Source organism: Euleptes europaea, chromosome 7 (assembly GCF_029931775.1).
Source record: "Euleptes europaea isolate rEulEur1 chromosome 7, rEulEur1.hap1, whole genome shotgun sequence".
Lineage (NCBI taxonomy): Eukaryota > Metazoa > Chordata > Lepidosauria > Squamata > Sphaerodactylidae > Euleptes > Euleptes europaea.
In genome coordinates this window covers 35,225,910-35,252,161 of record NC_079318.1, presented here as the reverse complement: position 1 = coordinate 35,252,161, position 26,252 = coordinate 35,225,910, and the positions used below count along the sequence as shown (strand labels likewise).

At 43.3% G+C, this 26,252-nt stretch overlaps 1 protein-coding gene across 1 annotated transcript in view; it reads right to left on the bottom strand.

Annotated features, from left to right (window-relative positions):
* The window catches only part of RASGRP3 (RAS guanyl releasing protein 3), a 39,073-nt gene extending 13,225 nt beyond the window's left edge, over positions 1 to 25,848 (bottom strand). The window contains exons 1-10 of the mRNA XM_056853352.1: positions 25,711 to 25,848; positions 24,304 to 24,406; positions 23,105 to 23,167; positions 18,644 to 18,775; positions 17,170 to 17,317; positions 13,733 to 13,906; positions 12,663 to 12,779; positions 11,817 to 12,092; positions 3,194 to 3,271; positions 1,830 to 1,946 (exon numbers count right to left, since the gene is read on the bottom strand). Of these exons, the coding sequence (XP_056709330.1) occupies positions 1,830 to 1,946; positions 3,194 to 3,271; positions 11,817 to 12,092; positions 12,663 to 12,779; positions 13,733 to 13,906; positions 17,170 to 17,317; positions 18,644 to 18,775; positions 23,105 to 23,167; positions 24,304 to 24,406; positions 25,711 to 25,780 (1,278 nt within the window). The 5' untranslated portion in view covers positions 25,781 to 25,848. The remainder of the gene's footprint in view (positions 1 to 1,829; positions 1,947 to 3,193; positions 3,272 to 11,816; positions 12,093 to 12,662; positions 12,780 to 13,732; positions 13,907 to 17,169; positions 17,318 to 18,643; positions 18,776 to 23,104; positions 23,168 to 24,303; positions 24,407 to 25,710) is intronic.
* Between the last annotated feature and the right edge of the window lie 404 nt (positions 25,849 to 26,252).

The window sequence follows — 26,252 nt, the reverse complement described above, 5'->3', positions numbered from 1 at the left end:
AATCTCCAGGTATTTCCCGACCCAGGGATGGCAACCATAACTATGCCCCAGCCAATGCCTAAATACTAGCAGCCAACTGGGCCAGTTATGTTCATGCAACAGTGCAATTATACACAGAACATGCTCTTTGTGCTGTGGGGAAGGCAACCGGATCTATTAGCCAGTCAGAACCAAGAGTAAAATTAGTTCCCAGCCATGTTAAACAGAGGCTCCCTGCAGACACAGCAAAGATGACTAGCAAAGCCAGAATTAATATTCACCTTAAAAAAGGATATTGCAGAGCTTGAGAAGGTGCAGAAAAGAGCAACCAAAATGATCAGGGGATTAGAGCAACTGCCCTATGAGGAGCAGTTAAAACTCCTAGGGCTGTTTAACTTGGAAGAGCTTGCAGAGCCTTTGCCCATCATCTTCAAGACTTCTTGGAGGATGGGGGATGTGCCACAAGAGGACAGGACTTGCAATAATGGGTATAAATTACAAGTGGAAAGGTACCAGCTGGTCATTAGAAATTTTTTTTACAGTGAGAGTTGTTCAGCAGTGGAATCGGCTGCTTAGGGAGGTGGTGAGCTCCCCCTTTCTGGCAGTCTTCAATCAGCGGCTGGACAAACGCTAGTCAGGGATCCTCAAGGCTGATCCTGCATTGAGCAGGGGGCCCAGACTAGATAACCTGTATGTCCCCTTGCAACTCTATGATTCTATGATTACTGTTTTTCATATGTATACAGTAACATGTTTTCCAAATAAATCTCACATTCACTACACAGGCCTACACTTTTGCCCATTATCCTCATCCCCCATTTCTCTCCAAATAGATCTCTCAGCAAGATAGCAAGTAAATAAGAACACCACCCTTTGGAGAACTCTCTTAGGTCATTTTTTCACGGAGGTTTGGCACGGTTTCGCCTTTGTTTTGCCCCGATGCAAATTTTTGATTTTTCATGAACGCTTCGAGTTTTAGCAGAAAAACAGCGTCAACTCTGCGTCTTCTCAAACATGTGTTGGTCCATTCTTTGTGGTTACTATGCATTTTTTTTCGCTCCATGAAAAACGTTCCTGGGTTTGGACCAATTGTCCCCGCCCATGTCGGCTAATTTCTCCTCGCAAGTGAACGGCGATTGGCTGGGAGAGTTTCAAGCCCGGGGGACAGCCTCCCTCCAAGGCAGGACAGATCTCCCTCCTGCAAATCCAAGCCAAAACTCCCGTCACCCTTCTGAAGAGGGGCAGCCAGTCTGCTCTGGGTCTCCCTCATGCCGGTGCGATCCTGTGTGTGTGTGTTGGGGGGGCATCCTGAGAGTGGCAAATCCAAGCCAAAACTCCCATCACCCTTCTGAAGAGGGGCAGCCAGTCTGCTCTGGGTCTTCCTTCTCTATCTGGATGGAAGTTGCTGGCAATGGATGGCCGGAGCTCTACCGGGGGGGGGGGGGGACACAATGATGACTGTCAAAGTCTGGGAAAGGGTGTGTGTGGCCAAGTACGGGGGGGGATGGGGAGCATGGTAAATAGAAAAGTTATATAAGGAAACCGGAGGGACTGGTGCTTTTTTTTGGCTGGGGCTGTGTCCACAGAGGTGAACTGCACTGGGTAATCCGCTGGGCGGAATTGGGGGCGGGCATAAACCATGAGCTTTTCAGAAGGGGACAGACCAAACCGTTGTAGAATACTGTTTGCTTTGTTCCCATGAAAACCCAAAACTACTTCTGGATTGACGGGGATATGAAAACATGAATTTAAATCGCGCCCATGAAAAATAAATTTAAATCACTTTTTCTTTTGCTCCGCAGCAAGAGAGCATCAAAATCTTCCAAGAAAAGTGGGCCTTAGATACTTACGTCAACTAATTTTCTGATGTGCTTGTTAATGATATTTGGATCTGGCTTTGGAATTACTCCAGATGGCCACTCGAGTGGTACAACTGCCTTGTTCGGTGTTGTCGGAGAGGTAGGCTGCTAACAAATAAATCAGAAATCATTTTCAGTACACTTCATAACCGACTTCTTAAAGTATTAGGCTCAGAAGTCCTTAAAGGAAACTGTGTGATGCCCCACCCACCGACTCAGGCATGGCAATGCAGCAAGTTATTGCATTGGATCCCATCTAGGATTTCCATGCACAGTTGCTCGACTTCCCTGTGTCCATACATCCAGTGCAGCCAGAAATACTGCCCCCCGCAAATGCTGGTCCTAGGAGACAGAGGAGCAGAATGAGAGGGGAGTTGGAGGACTGCCAAGGGAGGGGGGAATTAGCAAAAAGGGCCCTCCTGCAAGTGTGAATCTTTTCAACAGGATCCAACCCAGTGTGACTTTAGATCTTTACTTTATTAAAAGACATGTTACAGTCTGAAATCTAAACTGTGGTTTTGACCCACACCCGAACTGTCTGGTTTAGATGCAAGCAGGACTGCTCCCCTCCCAAATAATTTCTAGTGCCGTTGGCACAACGCCTTTGGCATACCAAGTCCAATCACACACTGGATCTCTTTGTACAACCCAGCTTCCAAGTGGGGAAATGGAAAGGAAATTATACACTGAAGTGGGAAACCAGCAGTGGTAGCTAAGATCATTTTCATACATGTCTGGTTGCCCTTTAAATTGGTCAATAATGCAAGCGTAAAATGGACAAAGTATATTTGATTTTTCTCTTTTGCAGAACAGATGGGAGAGAGGCTCCAAGGTCCTTTTCCCTTAGTCTCCTGGTGAAAGCATTCATCACATATATGAAGCAGCCCTCAGGCAATGCTCATACCAAACTCTATGCATGCCTTTTAGTGCTGACAATGGTTCTAACTCTGGACAGATTCTCCATGAATAATATTCTTTAAAATACTCATTCCTGGGGGAAAAGGAATGTACAAGTGGCCCAAAGTGACTTTACAGTTCTTTGACAAGTTGTTTTGGAGAAACTCCTGGAAGCCAAGAGAATTTCTTCATATTCACTTATGATTTCCTTCCTCATCACTTCACCACTGGAGTAGAATGTCACTGGTTATTCATTGATTGTGTTATTACCAGACAACTGAATGGCATTGGTAAAGGTCACGGGTGCATTTTCCACTGTAGCAGCAGCCAATATTTTAAATAAATTAAAAAAACACAAGGTATCTGCTTATTATCAAGATCAATCATACAGGGAAGCTGTACTATCACTCATGCAATATGGAATTTATACATCTTCCCATGGCAAAAAAGCGACATACTGATTTAGAAGTCCTTGGTTCCAGCACCAGAGAGAGCTTGTAAATGTCATCTTCTGTATGGTAGAGGTCCAGAGAAAGCTAGGAAGCAACCAGGAAGGAAAACAGCATTTACTTATTATTACAGCCTAGCATAATATTACATGTAAATGGGTACTTTTGTTATAGAGCTGCTTTGAAACGCTCAGCCAAGAAGCAGAAGCGAAGAGGGCCCGGGGTTCTTTGCTACTTTCTCTTAACCACCATTTCCCCATCACAATGCACCCCGACCCTGTCCATTTCATCCCTTGTGGAGTTCCAGCTGAGTGTTTGCCAAGGTAAATATGACAGTTGTCTAGGGCTGCCAACCTCCAGGTACTAGCTGGCGATCTCCTGCTATGAATGAATGAATTTATTTTTACAGCATTAGCCAGAACAGATCGACCAAATTACAAGATCTCCTGCTATTACAACTGATCTCCAGCCGACAGAGATCAGTTCACCTGGAGAAAAGGGATTCTTTACCAATTGGACTCTATGGCATTGAAGTCCCTCCCCTCCCCAAACCCCACCCTCCTCAGGCTCCCGCCCCAAAAACCTCCTGCCAGTGGCGAAGAGGGACCTGGCAACTCTACAGTCATCACAAAGAGGTAGTTCTAGAAGACACCGAGTTGGTTTTAAATGGTTACTACTATTAAAACTAAGAGTCAGACAATATGATGGAGATTCAGAGCCCCATTTCCTGACAGAAATGTAGCAAAAACCAGGGTTAGTTTTATACCCTGCCCTTGGTCCCCAGCCAAAGCCAGGGTCAGGGCAGCTCACAGCCAACGATCCATACAATAAACACAATAATACACTAAAATCATTATAAAAGCACAAAAAAAATCTAAAAACAGTAAAATTCCAATCCCAAAATTAAACATTATAGTTAATTGAACATAATTGTGGCGCTCATTTGTAGCATAAGGCCATTGCAGGGCCTGTGAATACCCAGAGCCCACCAATATATCAGTTTGTAAACAAATGAAACAGTAAAAATAGAGGGGGGATATCATCAGATAATTGTCAGCTCTATGGTCATAATCACATGAGGATCCTTTGTAGTCAAGAAACAATGAGCAACATTATTGGTGCTTACAATAGGGAGCGAGGGGAGGGGAAACACTTGAAAACAGTGTTCTACTGATTTGCAGTTCACACTTTTTTTCTAATCTAGTGGCTCCATGTGGAAGGGACTGATGCACAGAACAGCAACGACCTCATTATCTTCAATATGAGGAGACATTCTGAACAAATAATAAGGTTGGCTGGGTGGAAAAGAGGGGATGACCCACTAACCTTGAGTAGTCATGTAGGGGTGAGAAAAAATGTACCTGCCAAAATTCCCTTTGTCACGTAACTATGCAAGTTGGAATCGGAGGAACATGTCCTCCTGTCATAGATCATGCACACATTCCTTGAAGTAACTAGAACCAAAGATCTATCTAGTTCAGCATCCCATTTCTCAATTCCACCAGGCAGATGCTTCCAGGATGCGCACAAGCTTGGCATGATCAGTATGACCCCCTGATGCTGATCTCTAGATAATGTGATATTCAGAGCTATGCTGCCTCTGAATATGGAGTTTCCATTTAACAATCCTGCCTAATAGCAATTGATGGATTTTTGTAATGAAAAAGAACATTTAAGCCAATAGCCATCACCACATCTTGTGGACAACAAATCCATTAATTAATTATGTATAATATGGACTATGTTCTACGTCCAGTGTTTCCTCAGATGATACTGAGTTCTAGTGTTATGAGAAAAGCTGAAAACATTTTCTCTATCCACTTTTCTACATCCTGCATTGTTTGTAAATCTCTATCTCATCCTCTTTTAGTTATTAACCCCCCTAAATTAAAAGGCCTTTCCTCACAAGGGAAGTGTTTCAACCTTTTGATCAAATTGATTGTCCTTTTCTAGACCTTTCCCACATCTGTGATATCCTTTTTGAAATGGATATGGCATTCTATTTTAGTGGCTTTTAAATAACCTTCCAGTATCCCGATTTCACCTGCTAGACATCCCCATTTAATGTTCTCATTTTTTTAAAGGTTTCCACTTTTAAAATTTTGACTTTTGCTGGGTGGCTTTCTATTTACTTACATTTTGCATTTTGAACTGGGGAGCACTGTGAACTGGCTCCAGACTAAATTTTCCATCAACAGAATGTTTCTTTCTTTCCTCCCCCCTCACACCACAATCTAATGATCTCCATGAAATGCTTCAGAGGAACATGACTGGGGTGAACAGCAGAAAAGGGGAATCAGTGGAAAGGGGCAATTTAGTTTGGATCCAACCCTGGGGTTATTGTCCCAAAGTTGTTTAACCTCACATCAGGTCCTGGGTACCACTCCGTTCCATGACTGACTGTTCCACTGCAGAAATGTCATCTTCTTGTCACATATGTACATATGTCCAGTCAGGGTAATAGAAATCACCCTTAGTTACATTTTATTATCTGGCTGCCTCCCTGATTTCTTTTTCCATATCAGGGTTAACTTCAAAGGGTTTTTTTGGGGGGGCAATAATAGCTCAATATTTACTTTTGAGGCGGTGTTTCCATCCAAAGTGGTCCAAGTTGGATGATTCAACAGCCCTGTACACAGTGAGGAGAAGGAAGAGATATATATTCCTGGTATACTGACCCTCTCTCCAACTCCAGTAGGCACCTATGACATCAGATCTGATGCATGTAAACTCTATAGGAACAGCTTAAATCCTGCATTAAACCAAGGACTTACCTGCATTATGGAGTCTATGTATGCCAAATCAGACAGTATGTCACCATGTGGACAGCTATAGGCACTGGAGACAGGGAGGTAAAGAGACTTTCCCTTCTGCCTGATTTCCATAGTACAGTAGGGCCACTGTATCAGCTGAACTGGCCCAGCGATTCTGTGAAGAACTTGGTTCTTCAGTTACAGGACTCTGTACCTTCTGTGACCAGGGCTGCCAACCTCCAGGTTGCACGTGGAGATCTCCCAGAATTACAACTGAGCTCCAGACTACAGAGATCAGCTCCCCTGGTGAAAATGGCTGTTCTGTAGGGCAGACTCTATGGCATTATACCCCACTGAGGTCCTTGTCCTCCCCAAACTCCACCCCCAAATCTCCAGGAATTTCCCAACCCAGAGTTGGCAACCCTATCCATGACACATACTACCTCCCCCATATACACACACCTGCCTTTTTTATACGTTTGATACCCAGGGATGCTCATACCCCATTAATTATCATTGTTCTATCATGTCCAGTCTTACACAACTCTGCCAGACCATGTGAATTTTGGATTGTGGCAGTTATCTCCACCCTGTACTTTCTAAACTTATTTTAAAAAGCAACTTCCCTGATCTACTTTCAGTCTGATTTTTTTTAAAGAGAGTATTTCTCATGCTTTTCACTAGACTAAAAAAGTCTGGGACTTTCCAGACATTTGCATAGTTTCAGAGCTGGTTAATTAAGAGTTACAAGCTGCAGCACCAACCTGTTGTTCAGTCCTTTGGCCCGCTTCACCCACAGAGCTTCTTCCTGTCACTTCTTTCATCAGAATTACTATGATTACTATGTCTGATGTTTATACAGTGGCATCTACTGTATCTTTATCTGCAACATGCTGATGGCACTTTCCAGCATAAGCACAAAAGATGAGGCCCCTGCCAAAAGGCGTTTGTGTGTGTGTGTGTGTATGTTGTGCTGTCAAGTTGCTTCCGACTCATGGCAACCCTAAGAATCAATGTCCTCCAAAACGTCCTATCTTTAACAGCCTTGCTCAGATCTTGCAAATTGAGTGCTGTGGCTTCTTTTATAGAGTCAATCCATCTCTTGTTGGGTCTTCCTCTTTTCCTGCTGCCTTCAACTTTTCCTAGCATGCTTGTCTTTTCCAGAAGAAGTTTACAACTGACCGTGGAGAGAGAAGGGAACAGAAGAGAGGGATAGGAGAGCCAAGGGGAACAAGGGATGAATGTCAACAAAACCATAGTTACTTGGGTCCATCGGACTCCAGTATTGAAGCTATTTAATCCTACTGAAGTGAAATTACTGCAAGATACAGCACACTCATGATAATTTTAAAAACTGGTCCACTGAGCAACACAAGTTTGATGGTCAGTTGCTACTAGATGAAAAGACGCTCTCCTTCAGACTATGTACCATCATTTATTTTCTGTTATTCTGTGTGTGTGTGTTAAGTGCCGTCAAGTTGCTTCCGACTCATGGCGACCCTATGAATGAAAGTCCTCCAAAATGTCCTGTCTTTGACAGCCTTGCTCAGATCTTGCAAATTGAAGGCTGTTATTCTGTTATTCTACAAAACTAAAAATACATCAGATAAATGGTAAACTCGCACAGTTCAGAGCAAGAACAATATTCTTTTTGCACTGTGAGTCTTGGTGCTCGATCAATTTCTGTTACTTTGTCAAATTAAAAAAAAAGAACCTTTATCGCGGACACTTTCCCCATAGTTATGGATTTATTTTCAACATTTTAACTAACATGTAAGGAAAAACGGACTGAAAGAAGACTGAAAGCAATTCAGGTCACTGCAGCAGTAATAACATTTGGACCAGCTGTTAATGTAGACATGCGCTCTACCAAATTTTATATAAATCACTCTGTATGGTATGCCGAAATGCAAACTGGAATCCTTTCAGTTTTCATAAACTTTTGTGACAGTGAGGATCTAGTGTGCCCAGAGTACTTCCATGGCAAAAGACAAAAACAGAAAAGCACTCTGATCCTTTTAATTTGGGTGGTATCCAACCATCTATGAGTGGAGCTTTGCCCATAGGAGAGAACTTTCCCACCGCTGCCCCTCCAGCTGCAGCTCAATGCACCCGCCAAAATGCTGCTCCTTGGTTCAGTGGTGGCCCATGATACGTAAAAGTGCTTATTGCTTATCTAACCTCCGTTCCATCCTGAGATGCCAGTGCAAAAGCCTCTGTTTCTTCAATAATGCTGTGCGATATGAGATAGGCAAGGAACTCCTGCACTCCTGTCTGGGTGAATAGAAGAGGAGAAAATTGATCTGGCTTGCATGACCAAGTCTTGGTTGGAAAAAATTGATCTGGCTTCCATGATCAAGTCCTGGTTGTGTTTCTGTCTCAGTTAACTTTGTCTTCTTATGCAATCCATCAGTGGCCCTTTAGTTGATGGTCTCTGTTTGAACGTAGACAAGGGCTCTTACTAGATTTATCTGCAGTCTGATACTGTGAACCATGCCATCTTGTTGAGATATTTAGAGGTAGAAGTAGGTGTCAAGGGTCATGCTTTGGAGTGGTTTAAACCATTCCTTATGGATTGGACTCAGAAGGTTGCTATTAAGGGACCACATAATCATAGAGTTGGAAGGGGTTGTACAATCCATCTAGTCCAACCCTGTGCTCAATGCAGGATCAGCATAAAGCATCCCTGACAAGTGTTCATCCAGCCGCAGCTTGAAGACTGCCAGTGAGGGGGAGATCACCACCTCCATAGGCAGCTTGTTCCACTGCTGAACTAATCGTATGGTATGTACATTTTTCTTTATTATCCAGCCAGTACCTTTCTGCCTGTAATTTAAACCCATTGTTGCAAGTCCTATCCTCTGCTGCCAACAGGAACAGCTCTCTGCCCTCTTCTAAGTGACAGCCTTTCAAATACTTAGAGAACAATTATGTCCCCCCTCAACCTCCTCCTCTTCAGACTGAACATTCCCAAGTCCCTCAGCCTATTCTTGTAGGGCTTGGTCTCCAGGTTCCAATCATCCTCATCACTCTCCTCTGCACCCGCACCATTCTGTCCACATCTTTTTGATGTGAGGCCCACTAATTCACACAGTACTCCAGGTGGGGCCTGACCAATTAAGTGTACAGTAGGACTGTGACATTTTGCAATTTGGATGTTATGCCTAGGGGTATGTACCAATTTTCTTTTTGGTATTTTTTGGGTTTATGTTTATTAAACCAGAAAACTTTTCAAAAATCCGAAAACCTGGTGTTTTTTTTGAAAATTTTTGGGTTAATAAATCCAAACTAAAAAAATACTGGAACCCGAAAAACAGGATCTTTCAGATCCACTCCGCCCCACTTCTCTGAAGTCTGGAGAAGGAGGGCAGCATGGATTTCTTTCAAATCCTTGCCAACCCTTCATTCAGATTCCTGCCACCCTCTTCTCCAGAGTCTGGAGAAGGCAGGCGGCGCAGATTTGAAAGAAATCTATGCCATCCGTTTTCTCCGGACTTCAGAGAAGGGGGGCGGCATGGATTTCTTTCAGATCTGTGCCGCACCCTTCTCTGGAGTCTGGAGAAAGGGGGTGGCATGGATTTAAAAGAAATCCATGCCACCTGCCTTCTCCAGACTCCAGAGTAGGGGAGTGGCATGAATTTGTTTCAGATCTGTGCCACCCCCTTCTCTGGAGTCCAGAGAAGGTGGGTGGCGTGGATCCGAAACAGCCAGCAGGTAAGTAAGGAGGGAGGGAAGAGGGGAGGGAGGGGGAAAATGGTGGAAGGGCCAAAGTGGTCCAAATAACGCTGAACATTTCAGCATTATTTGTGATCCGCTTTTCTGACTCCCTTTATTGCCATCATGTTTTATATCGGTAAAAAAACACAAAAATATCAAAAGTGTATTTTTTGGGTTTTTTAATTTTTTTGGCATATTGATATGCACACCCCTAGTTATGCCTCTGTTGATACACCCCAAGACCACAGATTAGCCCTTTTTGCCACTGCATCACACTGGCTGCTCATATTGAGTTTACAGTCCACCTGTACCCCAAGATCTTGTTCACACACACTGCTATTCAAAGGAGAACCCCCATCCAGTATACCTGTTTCTCATTTTTGTTACCCAGATGTAGAACTCTGCATTTATCCTTGTTGAACTGCATCTTGTTCACATGCACCCACTTTCCCATTGAATCTCATTGAATTCTATGTCAATGGAATTCTATGTTCCATTGATCTCACTGAATCCTATGTCTAGTGTGTTCGCTGATCCTCCCAATTTGTTGTCATTTGCAAATTTGATGAGTAATCCACCCCCACATCCAGATCATTTATAAAAATATTGAAAACTACCAGGCCCAGAACCAAGCCCTATAGCACCCCACTGGACACCTCCCTCCAATCAGATTGAAATGCCATTGCCAACCATTCTTTGAGTGCGGTTCTCCAACTAGTTCCTTATCCATCTAATTATCCTAGAGTCCAGTCCAGAGCCCTCCAGTTTCTCAATCAGAACATCATTGGGAACCCTGTCAAAAGTTTTACTGAAATCCGGGTAAACAACATTGACGGAATTTCCATTCCAGTAAGCTCATCACGCAATCAAAGAAGGAAATGAGATTGGTCTGGCATGACCTGTTGGAGACAAATCTGTGCTGATTTCCCTGGATCACCAAGTTGTCCTTCAGATGCTTTCAGACTGACCCCTTTAAAATCTACTGCAGTATCTTCTACTTCAGGGGAAAAACTGAGGCAAAATAGGCATTGGGATTTTCTGCTTTTTCTCTGTGCTCTGTCAAAGTGTCTCCATTTTTACCCAACAGTGAGCCAATCACCTCTTTTACCTGTGTTTCCTCTCACATATCTGAAGAAGCTTTTCTTGTTTTAATGAGCCTCCCTGGCTAGCCTCAGCTCACTCTGAGCTTTGGCCTCTCTGGTGACTGACCTACAGTGCCTAGCAACCCACAGATATTCTTCTTTAGAGGTATGTCCTTCCCTCCCTTTCTTGAACATTTCTTTTTTCTTGCTTGGCTTATCATGGAGTTCTCTGTTCATCCACACTGGCATCTTGGATCACCTGCCATGTTTCTGTCATACCGGAATAGCGATGGCTTGACCTTGTTTTAAGAGAGTCCACTTTTCGCTTGCTCTTTTCCCTTCCAGCATTCTTGCTCATGGATTGGCTCTCACCACGCCTCTCAGTTCATGAAAGTCTGCCCTACTAAAAATCTCCCATATACGCCTGTCTACAAACATCTGATCTTTGAAAACACATTTTGTTATATAAAAACCTTCCTATAATTCTAAACTATTTTTTCCCCTAATACTTTTATGTCGTATCATTTTTGCACGCTTCTAGTTAATCTTATTTTTTTCCAAAAACCCTTCAACCTGTTCAATTTGCGGTGGGGTTGCCAGGCAGGGCCTGGCAACCAGCAGGGGGGCTTACCCCGCAATGGGGGCTTTTCCCAGCAATGTGCTGACATTGCCAGTGACACATTGATGTCACTCCCCAAGAGCCTGAAAGTGACATCAGTGCATTGTCAGGGGCTGCTGGGAACGCTCTAGTTTTATCGTAGAGTTTTGCCCAAATGCCAGAATGTCCCCAGCATCCCCTCACAATGTACTGATATCACTTCTGGGTGCATGGGGAGTGACGCCAGTATGTAGGGATGCTGCTGACATCCCCCTGGTCTCCTATCATTTTACTCCCCTTTGGCCAGCTGAGCACTGGCAAGGAAGTTCCCGATGGCCACAAGAGATCCCCCGCCTCCAGCGGGGATCCGGAAAGCCTAATTTGCAGTGCTGTTGAATTACTCCAGGCTCCCACACCACCTTCTTGATCTGAATGGAGAATGAGAAGATAGGTTTCCAAATCTATATTTTCCTGAAACTTACTGTTAGCAGGTTAATTAAATCCATGTTTGGCTCAAGATGATGAGAGGCTGTCTGTAGGGCAACCAGCTCTCTCAATGTGACTGACAGCTGCTGCATTTTAACAATGTTGACTTTGTTCTCATCGGTCCAGTCTGGAAAGACGACATGGACTGCGATCAGGTCCTTCAAGTGGACTCCTAAGATTGGGATTTTGAAGCCGACACAATCAGCAAAAGCTTTGCGGTAGCTGCAGTAGTTTCCATTGGAGGAGACGAGTTCAGTCATTTCATTCCAATCCTGCAACAAGGCACAGAAGAAGCAAGACTCTGCTGAAGAATTCTTAGCACTGCTTTGCTCAATATTAAATGCATGGAACTTAGGGAAGCATATTGGATGCCCGGAAACAGCACTTGCTTGGCCACGATCCAACAGTAACAGCAGCATACATGCCTGAGACCTCTGAGAGATGTTGCTAGCAGGCAGTAGTGCTCTGAATATAAATTTAGGTCTGTTGAGTGGAAAGAAACTTGAGGGGCAACATTTCAGATGTCCTGGTCACCCTGGGGGGATCATGAAAATGGACAAGTCATGCAAGTAGATTTCATACAATGTTGACTCCACATAGTGTGAGCCCAGGCAGAAGGATTCATCATCTGAGGGCCTTTGGAAGCTCAAGGGAGCAGGAAAGGAGACAGCAGTGGATTAGATAGAGCAATGGCCTGACTCCATATGAAGCAACTTTATATGAAGATTTTGTTTTCAGGTTCCCTTACTTCAGTCGGAAATCTCTCTTTTTTAAAAATTACGTTCCTTTTTAATATAAATGTAAAGGAGCAGAAATTTACTGCCATATTGTTATTTCCATACCTTTGTAACCTCTGTGGAAAGGTGGAAATGAGTTTCTTTGAGACGCGAAATAGAGCTGTGGCTCAGTCCTCCCACAACTGCCATTAGTGTATTGAAATTTTGGAGATGCAGAAGTTTCTGTAGGGAAATCAGACATACGAATGCTTGTTAAAGAGTCAGAGACTTACAGGCTCCATTACTCAAGTAGGCCAAGAGCCAGCTTTGCAACAGCCACCTATAGGAGGCTGGTACCTATCTCTGGTGACTAGCAAAAGTCCTGTCACTATTCACTAGGCATAGAGTGGTGGATGTTGGCTATTAGGCTTATGATAGGAATAAGCACTGAAGGGCTGAGAGTTTTAAAATGTACGGAACTTACAAAAGGTATTTCAAATATGTATACTATAAGAAAATCAAACAGTCTCAGTCGAGTTATCAATAGACTTAAATATTTTTGGGAAAGAGGTCTACAGAATACAACAGCTACTATCTTGGAACTCTACCTTAAACATATTTTCTTGAAAATAAGTTGATTAGAGTTTCTTTCCAAGTGCATAAACTTAGCAATTGTAACCTTAGGGTGAGAAACGAGAAGTATGAGTGTACTCTGTAATCCATCTGCTATTTTAGGCTATTTGAATATTTATTGATAAACCTGGCGTGATAATCAAAAATGAAAAGCCAGCTCCTTGATTCCACCTGCTCATCACATTCTATTGTGGTGAACAAATGAAACCCAATACACACATATGTAGTGGTAGTGGCTAGATTCTGACTGATGGGCAGCCTATGTAGTTATAGGCATCAGGTAGAAATCTATTCACCCAGCCTTTTTTGCTTCTGTGCTCCACATGACCCATTGTTTGTGTGTGATTCAGTGTTGCTAGCTGCAGTTTTTGTTATTGATGCTTCTTACTGCATTGGGAATTGGGCTGATAGTCTTGAAAACTATATTTTGTCCAAATAAAATAAGTAATTAAAAACAAAGATGTCTGCCAGTCTCTGAATTCTCTTTTTATACCATATCCGTGGCCAGCACTTGACTGTATTTCATGCCGTTGGACTAAAACTAGCTGCAAGGTCAGCATTACCTGTGCAACATTGATGAACTTGGTGATGACGTCCGCCCTTTGCTGGGGGGTTGGCTTGCTAAGGACCATCAACTGGACCCACTTAGAGATGCCATTAAACAAAGCAATGGATCTTTCCAGAGTTGGGTTGTTCTCCAGGCAACCATGGATCACATAGCTCTGATAATCTGTAAACTAGACAAAGGAAATCATTTTATTGATAGGGTTTGCCCAGATCACATAAATATGCCAGACCAACACCTTCTGACAAGGTCCAACTTCTTAGGAAAATCTAACAGAAAATTTGCACAACCAGGGCAATAGTGTGGGGAAGTTCAAAAATACAACACAACCACAGTTAAGTTGAAAATATAACTTTATAACAATCAGTGATTATAATTTTGACAAACTGTGACTATATAAGATTGGAGTATAATTGGCCACAACTTTCAAAATTTAAACAGCTGTGATAACATTGGCATGGCATATGGGCTGGATCTTGGAACATCAGCCAACCCCAATGTGGCTTGATGTGTGACTCCTGCTCCCAGCGATCCCGCTGGGAGTGAACATAGGTGTGGCAGTATCCGGAATCACCTGGGCGTGTGCCGCTAGGTGATACCCTGCCACCTGGAAAGTGGCATTGTAGTAACTATCCCTTGAGCTGATCTTAATCTTACGTGATGCCACTTCCCGATCCCTTAAGGGGACCCTGCTCGTAGGGGAAAAAGGGGTTCGCAGACCGCCTATTCCCAACAGGATCCAGCCCAAATGCTTACCTTGCCTAAGCTGTGACAGGTATCATACAAACCACCATATAAGGGAGTGGAGGGTGGAAGCGACGACCCATGGCGGTCTGAGGGGCTCTGAAAGCCCGCTCCCTTTTTGTATACTGGGGGCGGACCTGAGTGAAAACTCACTCTTCCTCTGACTTCCCCCACCCCCACCTCCTTTTCAGGGAGGCTCACTCCAATTGGCCCTTTCAAACCATCAGGGCTCAGCTGATTGGAGGAGCCCTCCCGGGTTGTCAAGTATCCTGCCCCATGCCCCACGCAGCAGCTGCCTGCTGCGTGAGCTCGGTTCCGGCTCTCCTGACCTTCAGGTACTTTTTTGCACTTCCCTTGGCCCGGATTCGCAACCCAGGCCCCGGGTAAGTACCGTAACCTTCAATTTCTCACCGTACACCACCTTTGCGAATATTCAGTTGACTTAATTTAAATCTGCTACTGTGTGAATAACACTCAAGTAACACTGAAGATGCTTTATTGATCAGATTATAATGCCTGGGATTCAAAGGGCTTCCCATATAAATGGAAGGCACTTTTGCTCATATGAAGGTGGGGATCTTTTTGCTGATTTCCACCAATTGCCACATCCATCAGCAGCCTACTGTGCCACATACTATGCCTTTCAGAAGGGACTAGGGTTGGCAAGTGGGTGGTTTTGGTGGGCAATTGCCCGCCAATCCACCCAGCTGCTCTGGAGCTGTGGCTGCATGTGCACATGGGCACACACGATGACATCACTTCTGGTTTTACTTCCAGAAACACTGCATCGCCTTGTCTACTTTAGCACTCAAACCCCCCAAAATTTGGGAGTTTAAGTGTTAAACTGGAAATGATGTCATCATATGCGAGCACCCACATACACACACACACACAGCCCCCCCAGCCCCATCCCTCTAAAACCTCCTGCCGATTGGGAGGGGGACTTGGCAACCCTAGGAGGGACCTACAGACCTAGTATCTGATGAAGGGAGCTTTGACTCTTGAAAGCTCATACCCTGGAAATCTTGTTGGCCTGTAAGGTGCTTCTGGATTCAAATATAGCTGTTCTACTGTAGACCAACATGACAACCTTCCGAAACAGACCTCAGAAGTGGTTTGTTGGAGTGCACAGAAGGAGGGAGCAAAAATAAAACCCTACCTGCTTGAGCAGAAGTCTGCTTGCAGAAGTCTGAATCTAACCTGACATATTTATATTAAACTGCAAAGTGTTTTACAATTTTTATTTCACAAAAACACTTAACTCCAACAACTGTGTATCTTTATAGGCAAGGTGTTCCACTGTGCTCATCAAACCTTCAGTCAGCAATCTCCTTTTCTTTTTCAAAACTTGAGGATTTCGAAGTGGACAATGCTAAATGAGGATGCTAAATGGTTTTGAGCATCTGTTCCTGGCTCCTCTTTTCACAAATCTCACCACTCCTTGAATTTTATTATCTCCTATCCTCATCAAAAGCTGCATATTACTTTGTAGACCACCTACTTGGGCAAGAAAACAGTGGTCTGAGGGCAGGTCCCCCATTGAATGTACTGTGGCAGTATTTTGATAAGATCACCAGTTTTCTTGCTGATCATGCATGTTTTCCTGTAGTTGTGGGTTCATGCCAGGGTCATCTACAGTTCAATCTGATTGCATAAGGCTTTCCTTTTATCTTTGACAGCTAATTAAAACAGTTACTAAAACATTAGATTTATTGCATTTGGCCTTCTAATCTTGCTTTAAGAAAGATAATGAGCAGGTATCAGATATCCTTTTTAGACGCACCTATTTGATTACCTCATCAATAGCCAATCATTTAAGTTAGAAAAGATTTGCTGTAAGGTAAGACTGCTATTTTTCTATATAAATGCATTGATGTGTTAAGCAAATCAGGTTTCTCTGGAAGGAACTCTCAGAAGAAATAAGGTGAGATTTCTGTGTGTGTGTGTGTGAGAGAGAGACAGACAGACCCGGGGTTATAGAAAAATTCCTAAAAGCAGTTTAAAACAATAACCTGAAATCTGGTTTGCTTTACATTTTACTAACTCTAATATGGTTGAGAAATGGTAGGAGTTTTGATAATGTTGGTAGTTGCTTTTGCAGAAGCTATAGGGTTAATTTTCACATGCTAGTATTTTCTAATGTCTTGCCTTATAAAGAGAACTATTTCTTTTTTCAATAAAAGATAAAAACTCTCTAAAGGTTTCCTGCCTGGTTTGCTGGTATTAGTTCAAACAGCAGAACTCACTATTAATTCATTTGTACTATCAGCAAATTGAAGGTTGCAAACAACTTTTAATCTGATAGATTGTGGATATACCTGGAGCTAAGTGTTTGATTCTTAAAGTTTGATTCTAAAAATCTTAGAAACCAAGAACTTAGAAATTAATCCAGTTTCTCTGTTTGGATACAGGCACAAATCATGCTTCCCAATCACTTAATTACCCAACGTGTGAAATGGCTCTATTGAAACCTATTGTATTTTTGATGCCACGTGATACACGACAGTTCGATCTGTTGTGATTAATCTGTGATTCACACATGAAAATAAGCAAGTCAATAAGTGTATGTGTGAACCTGTCCCGAGACTCCCAGTAATATTTAATGGAATCCCTCATGAATCAGACCAAACCCAGGTATAAGCAGTACTGGTCACATAACCTAAGTGACATCTGGCATTGTAGATTTCTTACAGATATCCTTCTGAAAGATTTATGCTCCAGAAAGGTGAGGTGCTCGGCAAGCTCGATGGGTTCCAGGTGATCAAACAGCAGGCAAGCTTTCCCCTTCTTGGCATTCTTTTTCCTTTGTGTGACTCTTCTCATCCAGTCGTAAGAGGGACTGTAAAAGAGAATAAAGGGGTCATGGTCAGCGCTTGCTGCCCAGGGACAGAACAGTGGGACTAGTGCTAGAATCTTGCTAAGACATTGCCAAAGCACCCAATAAAGGTGTGAAGTAGAAGGTCAGGCAAGATGAGGTTAAGGTGAAGACCTACCTGTTTTGAATGTTCTTCCTAAAGATTGCCATGAAATTATTTCTAGATCAGCCTGTCATACCTGATAAAGATAATAGGGCTATACTGTAATAGAATAGTTCAAGAAAGTGCTTTATAAAAGGAAAGGGACAGTATATATAGGATGTATTACCAGTTTGCTGCACATATCACCCTGTTGCCGTTTCCTTATTTTTTAGATGTAACACTGTTTTTTCTTCATTATATCCACACTATGTAGCATGCCTAATATGCTTTGTTCACTCAGATATCAGTAATCCTAGTCCTAGCTCTTTTGATGTCTCATATTGTTTATATCAGCCTACCCAGGGCTAATTAAATGTTTCTTTGTATAGACCATTATCAACCAACACTATAACCAACACCACTTTGAGTTTCAGTGATAAAGGCGGACTATAAAAACAGTAAATAATTTTTCAGTTTTCTAATGTATAAAATTATTAAGCACTGCAAAAAGGCCTATTGAAGGACAGAGAAGTAGCCAAATTGATCCGTCACCTGATTATGAAGTTTGGAAAAATCCTAAATCATTTCATGGAACTCATGAGTCAAGACATGTGCCTGTGCCACCCTCCTACCTAAGTTGTGCTGCAGAACAGCATCGCCATCATTCTTACATTTGTAAGAAAGGGAATGAGAGACAGTCTCATGGTACAGCTTGCAGTTATACGAACCCGCCTTATATTAAGTCAGACAATTGGTCCATCGTCCTTAGCATTAGCTTAGGCTTGAATCAGCTCTGCAGTGTCTCGGGCAAGGAAAGGCCATTCTCAGCATCTGCTAATTGAGACCCTGTCAACTGGAGATGCCAGAGATAGACCCGGCAACCACCTGTATGCAAAGTGTGCTCTCTACCACTGGGTCATGGCCCCTCTCCCTTTAAAGGGGAAGTTTAAGGTGAGTTCATATGGAAGAGATGGATGTTTCCTGCCTGTGGTCTACAAACTTTCTCCTGCTTTGAAACAGCCAGAAGCAGCATAGAAGGGGTTATAAAGTACTTGACAAAGGAATCCTTTAAGTGGATATTGTGTAATGTGGGACAGCCCAGACTAAGACAGCCTTTTAACATTTCTTTGCTGCTTGACTATCACTGCCAAATATTATTTTAGTGCTGAATAATGAGTCTTTGGCACCTCACAGATTAGGATCCTTACACACTAGAGATGTCGATAAGGTGGATGTGTTCTTCATAACCCAGGTGGTTAGCTAAGTCTTGAAACTCCTCAGTCAGACGAACCAAGCCAAGGTCCAGATTAAATTCTGCAGGAAATTCCAAAATCCAGTATCTGAAAACCATGAAAGAAAAGTTCATTCAGCTATCAACCCACAGAATTCTTTAACTACATGCCAGTGTGCTATAGTCTAATTTTCTAGAAAAAATTTAAGAATTAATCTTTATAAAACCAAATTAACTAAATATTGACTTAAAGAGAGCTTCATACCATTAATTAGTTATATGGTAGAAGACATCCCAAAGGTATGGCTTCTCCCATCACACTGATGCAATGGTTGGGAAAATTCCCACCAACTGAACTTTTCCCTGCCTCACAGATGTTGGGCACTGTCTAAAAGCATGGTATAGAGTTTACTCTTGAGTCCCCTAAAACACAGACTATGTCTGCATTCAGATGCCACAATATAATGTGATGTGTTTAAACCTCAACTTCCTGTACAAATCATAGTCGGCCTACCAAGCAGACACAAAAGTACACAGTTTGTAAATTCCAGATCATGCTTCCAAGCAGACTACCAGGATGCTATGCAGAGCTGCCTTGCATTGCTAGGGCTGCTGGCAAAATCCCACTACCGTAATATGCAACCTGGAAGAGGAGGAATGGAAGGGAATTTGGGGGTGGGGGTGGTGGCAGAACTTACAGCAAGCCAAATGCCTTCCTTCAGTTCCTTCCCCTTCCTCATTTCTGTCTAGCTGTTCCACTAAATTTCTGAATATTTAAATTCTGGGGGGTGGGAAATTAACAGCCCTCTCCCCCTTTTGTCTCTCGCAAATCATCAGCCATTGTCCCCTTCCCTTTCTGTCCAGCAAATACACATCTCTGAAAATGAAACAAAAGAGACTTTTTTCAACCCTCGCCCCTTCCTTCTTTGATGTTTTGCTGCTTAACAGGGAGGAGGGACAAGGGAGAAAGGCACAAGGAAAGCTTTCTGTTGTCCTCTGCTTTCCTCTCTGTAGGCACTGTGAGTGAGGTTGACAGGGGAGGGTTTGATGCTGACAAGAAAAAGAAGAGGAAGAACAGTTGGTTTTTATACCCTGCTTTTTTCCTCTACTGTAAGGAGTCTCAAAGCGGCTTACAATCACCTTCCCCCTCCCACACCAGGCACCTTGCGAGGTAGGTGAGGGCCGAGAGAGAGAACTGTGACTAGCCCAAGGTCACCCAGCAGGCTTCATGTGGAGGAGTGGGGAATCAAGCCCAGTTCTCCAAATTAGAGTCTGCCACTCTTAACCGCCACACCACACTATGGGAATTTTTTGCATTTGGGTATTACGACAAACCATGTTTAGCGTCAATAACAATTAATTAAATAAAGGTAAAGGTCCCCTTGTGCAAGCACCGGGTCATTCCTGACCCATGGGGTGACGTCACATCCCGACGTTTACTAGGCAGACTTTGTTTACGGGGTGGTTTGCCAGTGCCTTCCCCAGGCATTAATTGATTAGTTTTAAAACTGGTTACAAGCCAGAATCCCAGCTTAGCACCCACCCACCAACCACAGTTTGCTGGGCAGCCTGCATTCAGACATCACACCACAGTGTTAAACAGCTGCAAAAGAAGGGAGGAGCCACCTCCCTAAATCCTCACTGTATTCCTTGGCTTTACAAGGATTCTAGTGAGATCTGGGGATTCAAATGTGTTCGTGAACTGGAGGTCCTGCTTTGCCCTTCTCAAGGAGTCAGGGGAAGTGTTGCCAAGCAAACAGGCTGCCCTCAGTCCACTGCTATTGATTGCACACCTCCTGCTCTGGTCTCTCAGGATGACTTTGAAACTCACTGTTATGGCGTGGTCACCACTTCCTCATGGTTTGATCCCATGTTGCCGGGTAACATCTGTTAGTAAAACCACGCGGGACAAACAAAATACACTGCTAATTCTCAAGCACACACTAAAGTGGCGACCTCACCGCAACGGCAATTTAAGAATCGGACCTCAGTGGGTATCCAGTGTCCTTAACTAGTTGTGTGAATGTACTTAATTGACTGAAAAACGAAGAGTGAAAACAGATATAGCTTCAGTGGCGAGGCTGAGGTTCACATGAAGCTGCCTCTTGAATCAGACCCTTGGTCCATCAAAGTCAGTATTGCCTACTCAGACCGGCAATGGCTCTCCAGGGACTCAGGTTAGGGGTGTACTTCTAGACAAACATACAGCCTTCTGGAACAAATTGGGCTGGGAGGCGGGCACATGTCACCGTGGCGTTTGGCAAAAGCAGGATTAGCATGGCATGATCTGCCAACCCTTGTGCCACACAAAACTACCTCCCCGCTTTTTGGAGAGCAGCTGTATACAGTGCTGATTGGCTGCCCCCTGTGTTAGTAACACCAACTTTCTCTGCTCTCTAGATCAATTTTAAACTGCTTAAAAATTGTGTTTAAAATTTGTTGGAAAAGGTGGGGGGTAGGAAGCAGAGCCAAAAAAATCTAAACCCCCTCCTGTTCTCAGGTTTATCCGTTTTTACCCTAAATCTCATGAATATCTAGAAATGGCTAATTACGCTAAAGCTGTAGAAACAGATGGGGGGGACTCATTTCCCATCCTGCTATATCAAGTAAGATGGGAACAGAGCATGTGGGGAAACGATGGAGCCATGCTGGTTTCATGCTGGAAAGGTTTCCTACTTACTCACAGTGAATTTGCAATTGCCCAGTATCTTGTATTCTTGAGCTCGCTCATCATCTTCATATAACACCCAGGCAGGTTGTGTGTGTGTTACCGGTAAGAGCCGTCAAATTGCTTCCAACTCATGGCAACCCTATGAATCAAAGTCCTCCAGAATGTCCTATCTTTGACAGCCTTGCTCAGATCTTGCAAATTGAGGGCTGTGGCTTCCTTTATTGAGTCAATCCATCTCTTGTTGGGTCTTCCTCTTTTCCTGCTGCCCTCAACTTTTCCTAGCATGACTGTCTTTTCCAGTGACATGATGTGACCAAAATACGATAGCCTCAGTTTAGTCATTTTAGCTTCTAGGGTCAGTTCAGGCTTGATTTGATCTATAACCCACTGATTTGTTTTTTTGGCGGTCCATGGTATCCATAACACTCTCCTCCAACACCACATTTCAAAGGAGTCTACTTTCTTCCCGTCAGCTTTCTTCATTGTCCAGCTTTCACACCCATACATAGTAATAGGGAATATGATGACATGAATTAACCTAATCTTGGTGGGTTAGGTTTCCCATTTTACCCAGCTACTTGCAATGTCTACCCCTTTATAGGCCTTGCTGTGATTACAGCAAGGGGATTAAAGGGTGTTAATAGCAGGGCAAAGGAAGATTGTGTTTTCACCTGTTACTGTTGCTGTGAGTTGTCACCTTGCATAAAATGTTACAAATATCCACCTTACATTTTCATTGCCTTTGATCCTACTGCTTGCAAATTGTTCCCCCTCTGTGCCAGTTTATGCAGTATCTACCATCTGAGGACACACCTTGTACTTCTCAGAAACAGGGGTTTCATCTATGAAAATTTAGGTCAAAATAACATCTGTTACTCCTTAAGGCACTCGAAGACTCTTTGTTTTTGCTGCAGTAGATTAACAGGGCCTACCCCTGGAATGAAGGGGCAACTGAGCTTGAATATGGCCAAAATCTCACATGCATTGCAAAGCCCATTAATCACCATTTGGGAACCATCTCCTGCCTCAGTCAATAAACATCACCACCATTCACAATATGATATTTTCCTCGTTTTAAATATCATTACTCCTTCTTCTGCTAGCGTGAGGGAAAATCACTGCCTGCTTGCTTACCCTAGATCAGAGATACTCACAGTGGCTCGGGAGACACATGTGGCTTTCTTCCATGATCAGCTATAGCTCTTGTAAGCACTGTTACCCAACAGGGCACCTGTCCCATATTTCAGGAAAGTGGGCAACGTCCTTACCCACTGGTGCTTGTGGTTGGCGTGTGGTTCCCACCTTGAAACCATTGCCAGAAGGACTGGTAAGCTGTCAGGCTCCCTGAGGCGCAGGCCTCATGCCAGGGGTGGAAGTAAATGTGGCTTTTTTGGTTGGTGGTAACTGCAAATGTGGCCCTCCACAAGCTGCAGAGTGGGTTCCACTGTGCTAGATACTGACCCATAGTGCCCTGAAATTAGGTGTCAAAAATTATTTCCCTAGTGTGTTCAACTTTTATGGAAAAAGATGGTGGGTGGCAAAGATCCTGCTTGCCTCTTTCCCTCTTTCAGCTCTGTAAAGTCATCATTCAATACAATAATTCTTCATCTCCTGATCTCATGTCCTTTTTGCAATACCAACATTTGCTCATTTTCAGGATGGTTGAAATGAGAATATAAACCAATGTTCTGCACAGTCATCAATCAAGAAATTTTTTTGAGTACGCTGAGAACACACACCCTTCCAATGGAATAAAATTCCACTTACCTCATAAAGTAGCAGATTTTTAAGCGGATTTCGTCTGTGTTTTCTCCGCTGGCATCTCTATATGTAAATTAGTTAAAGAAGTCTCTGTGCCTTTGGTTTTCTATAACATCTGCAAGCTATAGTTCTTGTTTGAATAAGCAGAAGTTATATATATCGGCAACACATTCTCAACATGTCTATTCATGACAAAAGTAAGAACTTTTTTCCCCAGCATAATAAGAAATATCAAAGACAGGACATCATTAAAACACATCAGGACAAACATTAGGGTCTCCACAACTAACTGTAATTCACATAATCGGTAAAATTGTACAAGGCCTAATTCTTCCCAATGGCCAGTTGTAAATCAAAGGTTGCAATCCTGGGGGGGGGGGGTCCGAATCTCCTTATGAGCCGGCGTGACCCCGCGCTGGCGTAAGTGCTACTTTAACACGGAATAGGGAGCTCCGCTGGCCACCCCTCCAGAGCAGCCACTCTGAGAATTAAATCCTGAAACAGTCCCCCCTACTTGATAAATTCCCTGATGAGTCAGTTGAGCTTTTGGCAAAGAAGCTCCTGTTGGGAGAAGACCCTCAGCTTACGCTCCAAACTGCCAAGTTCTGCGCTGTTGCTGTTAAAATATGCAGAGCTTTATTAGAGAATGGTTGTTAGAATATTTTATAATTTTATCAATTTTAATATGATAATTTTAACCAGGGGTTGCTTTTGTTGACCTTACACCTTTATATGTACGGGCAGTCTGTGATTCTGCGGTGCAAAACTATTGTGTCTGGAAATTTTGATGTGTTGGCACGTGATTGGTCAGTCGACCGTATTAATAAACTTGAATCCTGAAAGTGGATGCTCGCGCCACCATGGGGGAGGTGTTCCCAGGGAGTTCCTGGGGCGGAGCTGCCTGTGAGTAACTTCCTAAATCTGTTTGCCCTGGGAACACCCCCTTGAGCTGCAGCGTGGGGCAGCCTCGCTTTGTTCAATGGGGCATTTCCCCCATTTTTGCTTTTTATTTTTAAAAAGGCTTTTTTATTCTCTGCGGCAGCTGGGAAGCCTTGGAGGAGGTGGTGCAGCTGTGGCGCTCCCAGCCGCCATGGAGCTGAAAATCTCACATTATTTCAGTTTATTGTTTTAACACTTCTACACTGAAAGTATTTGAATTATAAATAGATTCTTGGTTCCACCAATGTAGATCTCTTAAAGGATATAGGGAGAGAAGTTTGCTTGCCAGTTCTGTGGAAGGTAGATACCAGCGATGCATTAACAGGAAGGTTCTTGGCAAATTATTATTATTCAGTTCCCCTTTGTGACCTGTAAAACCACAGACGAGCCATTCAAAACAGGACAACGTGCATTACAGCATGTGCGTGTAAACACACAAATGTACATATATTCAAATATATATTAAAGTAATACAAACAAAGGTAAAAAACACAGCTTACAATGATCAGCAATGAAATCAGAAGATAAGAAAGAAAGGGTGCCACACCAACCCTGTGTTTGCTCCTCCCTCGCCGCAAAGAAGCCCTTCAAAGACTCGTGCAAAATTCACAGCTGCATGTTGGCTATGCAAATGGAGGTTGCTAATGGAAGGAACAAAGGAGCAGACGAGTGGGGTGTGTGTGGAATTTCTCCTTTTGCGTTGGACCTTGAATAAGCATTTTAAAGGTTGCATTTAAAAAAACAGCTTTGAGCAAGCATCAAAATTGACCCTGCATAAACGGCCTGTGTCGTTTTACTTTGTGGAGGATCTTTGGCCAAAAGAAACAACCCCCTCCTGTAATTGGTTCCTGATTGCTTCTGACTAGTGTTGCTTTTCTTCAGAGCTGCTTTGCACATTACATTTTTCTTTCATGCTAGCCTGCTTAGTGTAGTGTTTAGAATGTCAGACTATGCAGAAAAGACCCAGGTTCAAACTGCCACTCCGCGCAGCTCACTAGGTGATCTTGAGCCAGTCATTCACCTCTCTCAGGGAATGTCATGAGGATAAATAGGGTAGGAGAGAACTGTGCGCATTGCCCTGAGCTCCATGGAGGAAGCATGGGATTAAAATTAAATAGATAAATAAAAAGATGGCGGTAATCTTTATGTAGGAATATTTCATCATTTCAAGTAAACTGTGAGTTTTCTTATTGATTGAGCATGTGTTTATAGCCCTCTCCATGTACACACAGGAAAAAGAATGCTTCAAATGATATGGAGTGCACTATTTTTCAGGTGTGAAAAGGCCCTAAATACCTTCTCACAGTAAAGGAAAAAAAAGCCTTCCTCAATTAGTCTTGGCAAATGACTTATGATTCTGGCTACCTAGGCCATTGTTCACAGCCTTCTCCTTTATTATCTGAAGACTTTTCCTTTTAAAAAATGCTTTAGCTGATTTTCTACAACTGTATCTATTTACACCCAGTTACAAGAATACTGTGTTAATTTCTTCTGCTGATTTCTTGTTTGGAAGTGGTGCAGCGTGGCCTTGCGTACTGTCAGTGACTTGACAATTGCATCTCGGGAATGTCCCTTCTTTTTATATACCAGCCACATCAAAGATACTATGGGTATACATGTACAAACGCATACATTTGTAACCATTTCAAGAAGGTATCCTTGAGGACTCATACCAAACGTTTGAATGCAGGTGCGTAATAGTTCATCCAGCGTTGCAGCCTTCCCAAGCGTATTGGACCCCATCTTCCTTTAACAGTCATCAGAAGAGACAATGCGCTTCCACCACACTGAAGGAGAGCTGCTGCAGGGGCCCCATCAGAGAACTGTCAGTCGCATTCTCTGCTACGCTTCACCAGAAATCTGGAAGAAGGGGTGGGGGAGGATTTTTATCTGGGCCAGACCTTTGCAGTCCTGCTAATCTTCTTCTAAGATGCAATTTCCATTCTTTCCATTCCCTGGCACTATAAGTGCTTAAATGCCCGTTCTAGTAAACAGTGTCCATTCCCTCTCTTCCAGGAAGGGATGTACATACCTTGGAGAGGAAAAGACTTGCTCAACTCATTTTATTAGGGTAAGAATGTGGAACTGGAATGAATGCACATTCTTCCCGTTTTTCTTTGCCTCTGGTTCCCCTGCACACTTTGTTGTGACTCTCGTCTTAAATTTTAGATGGTAAGCGCTTTGAGAGGGGGAGCCGGTCCTCTTGTACTCTGCA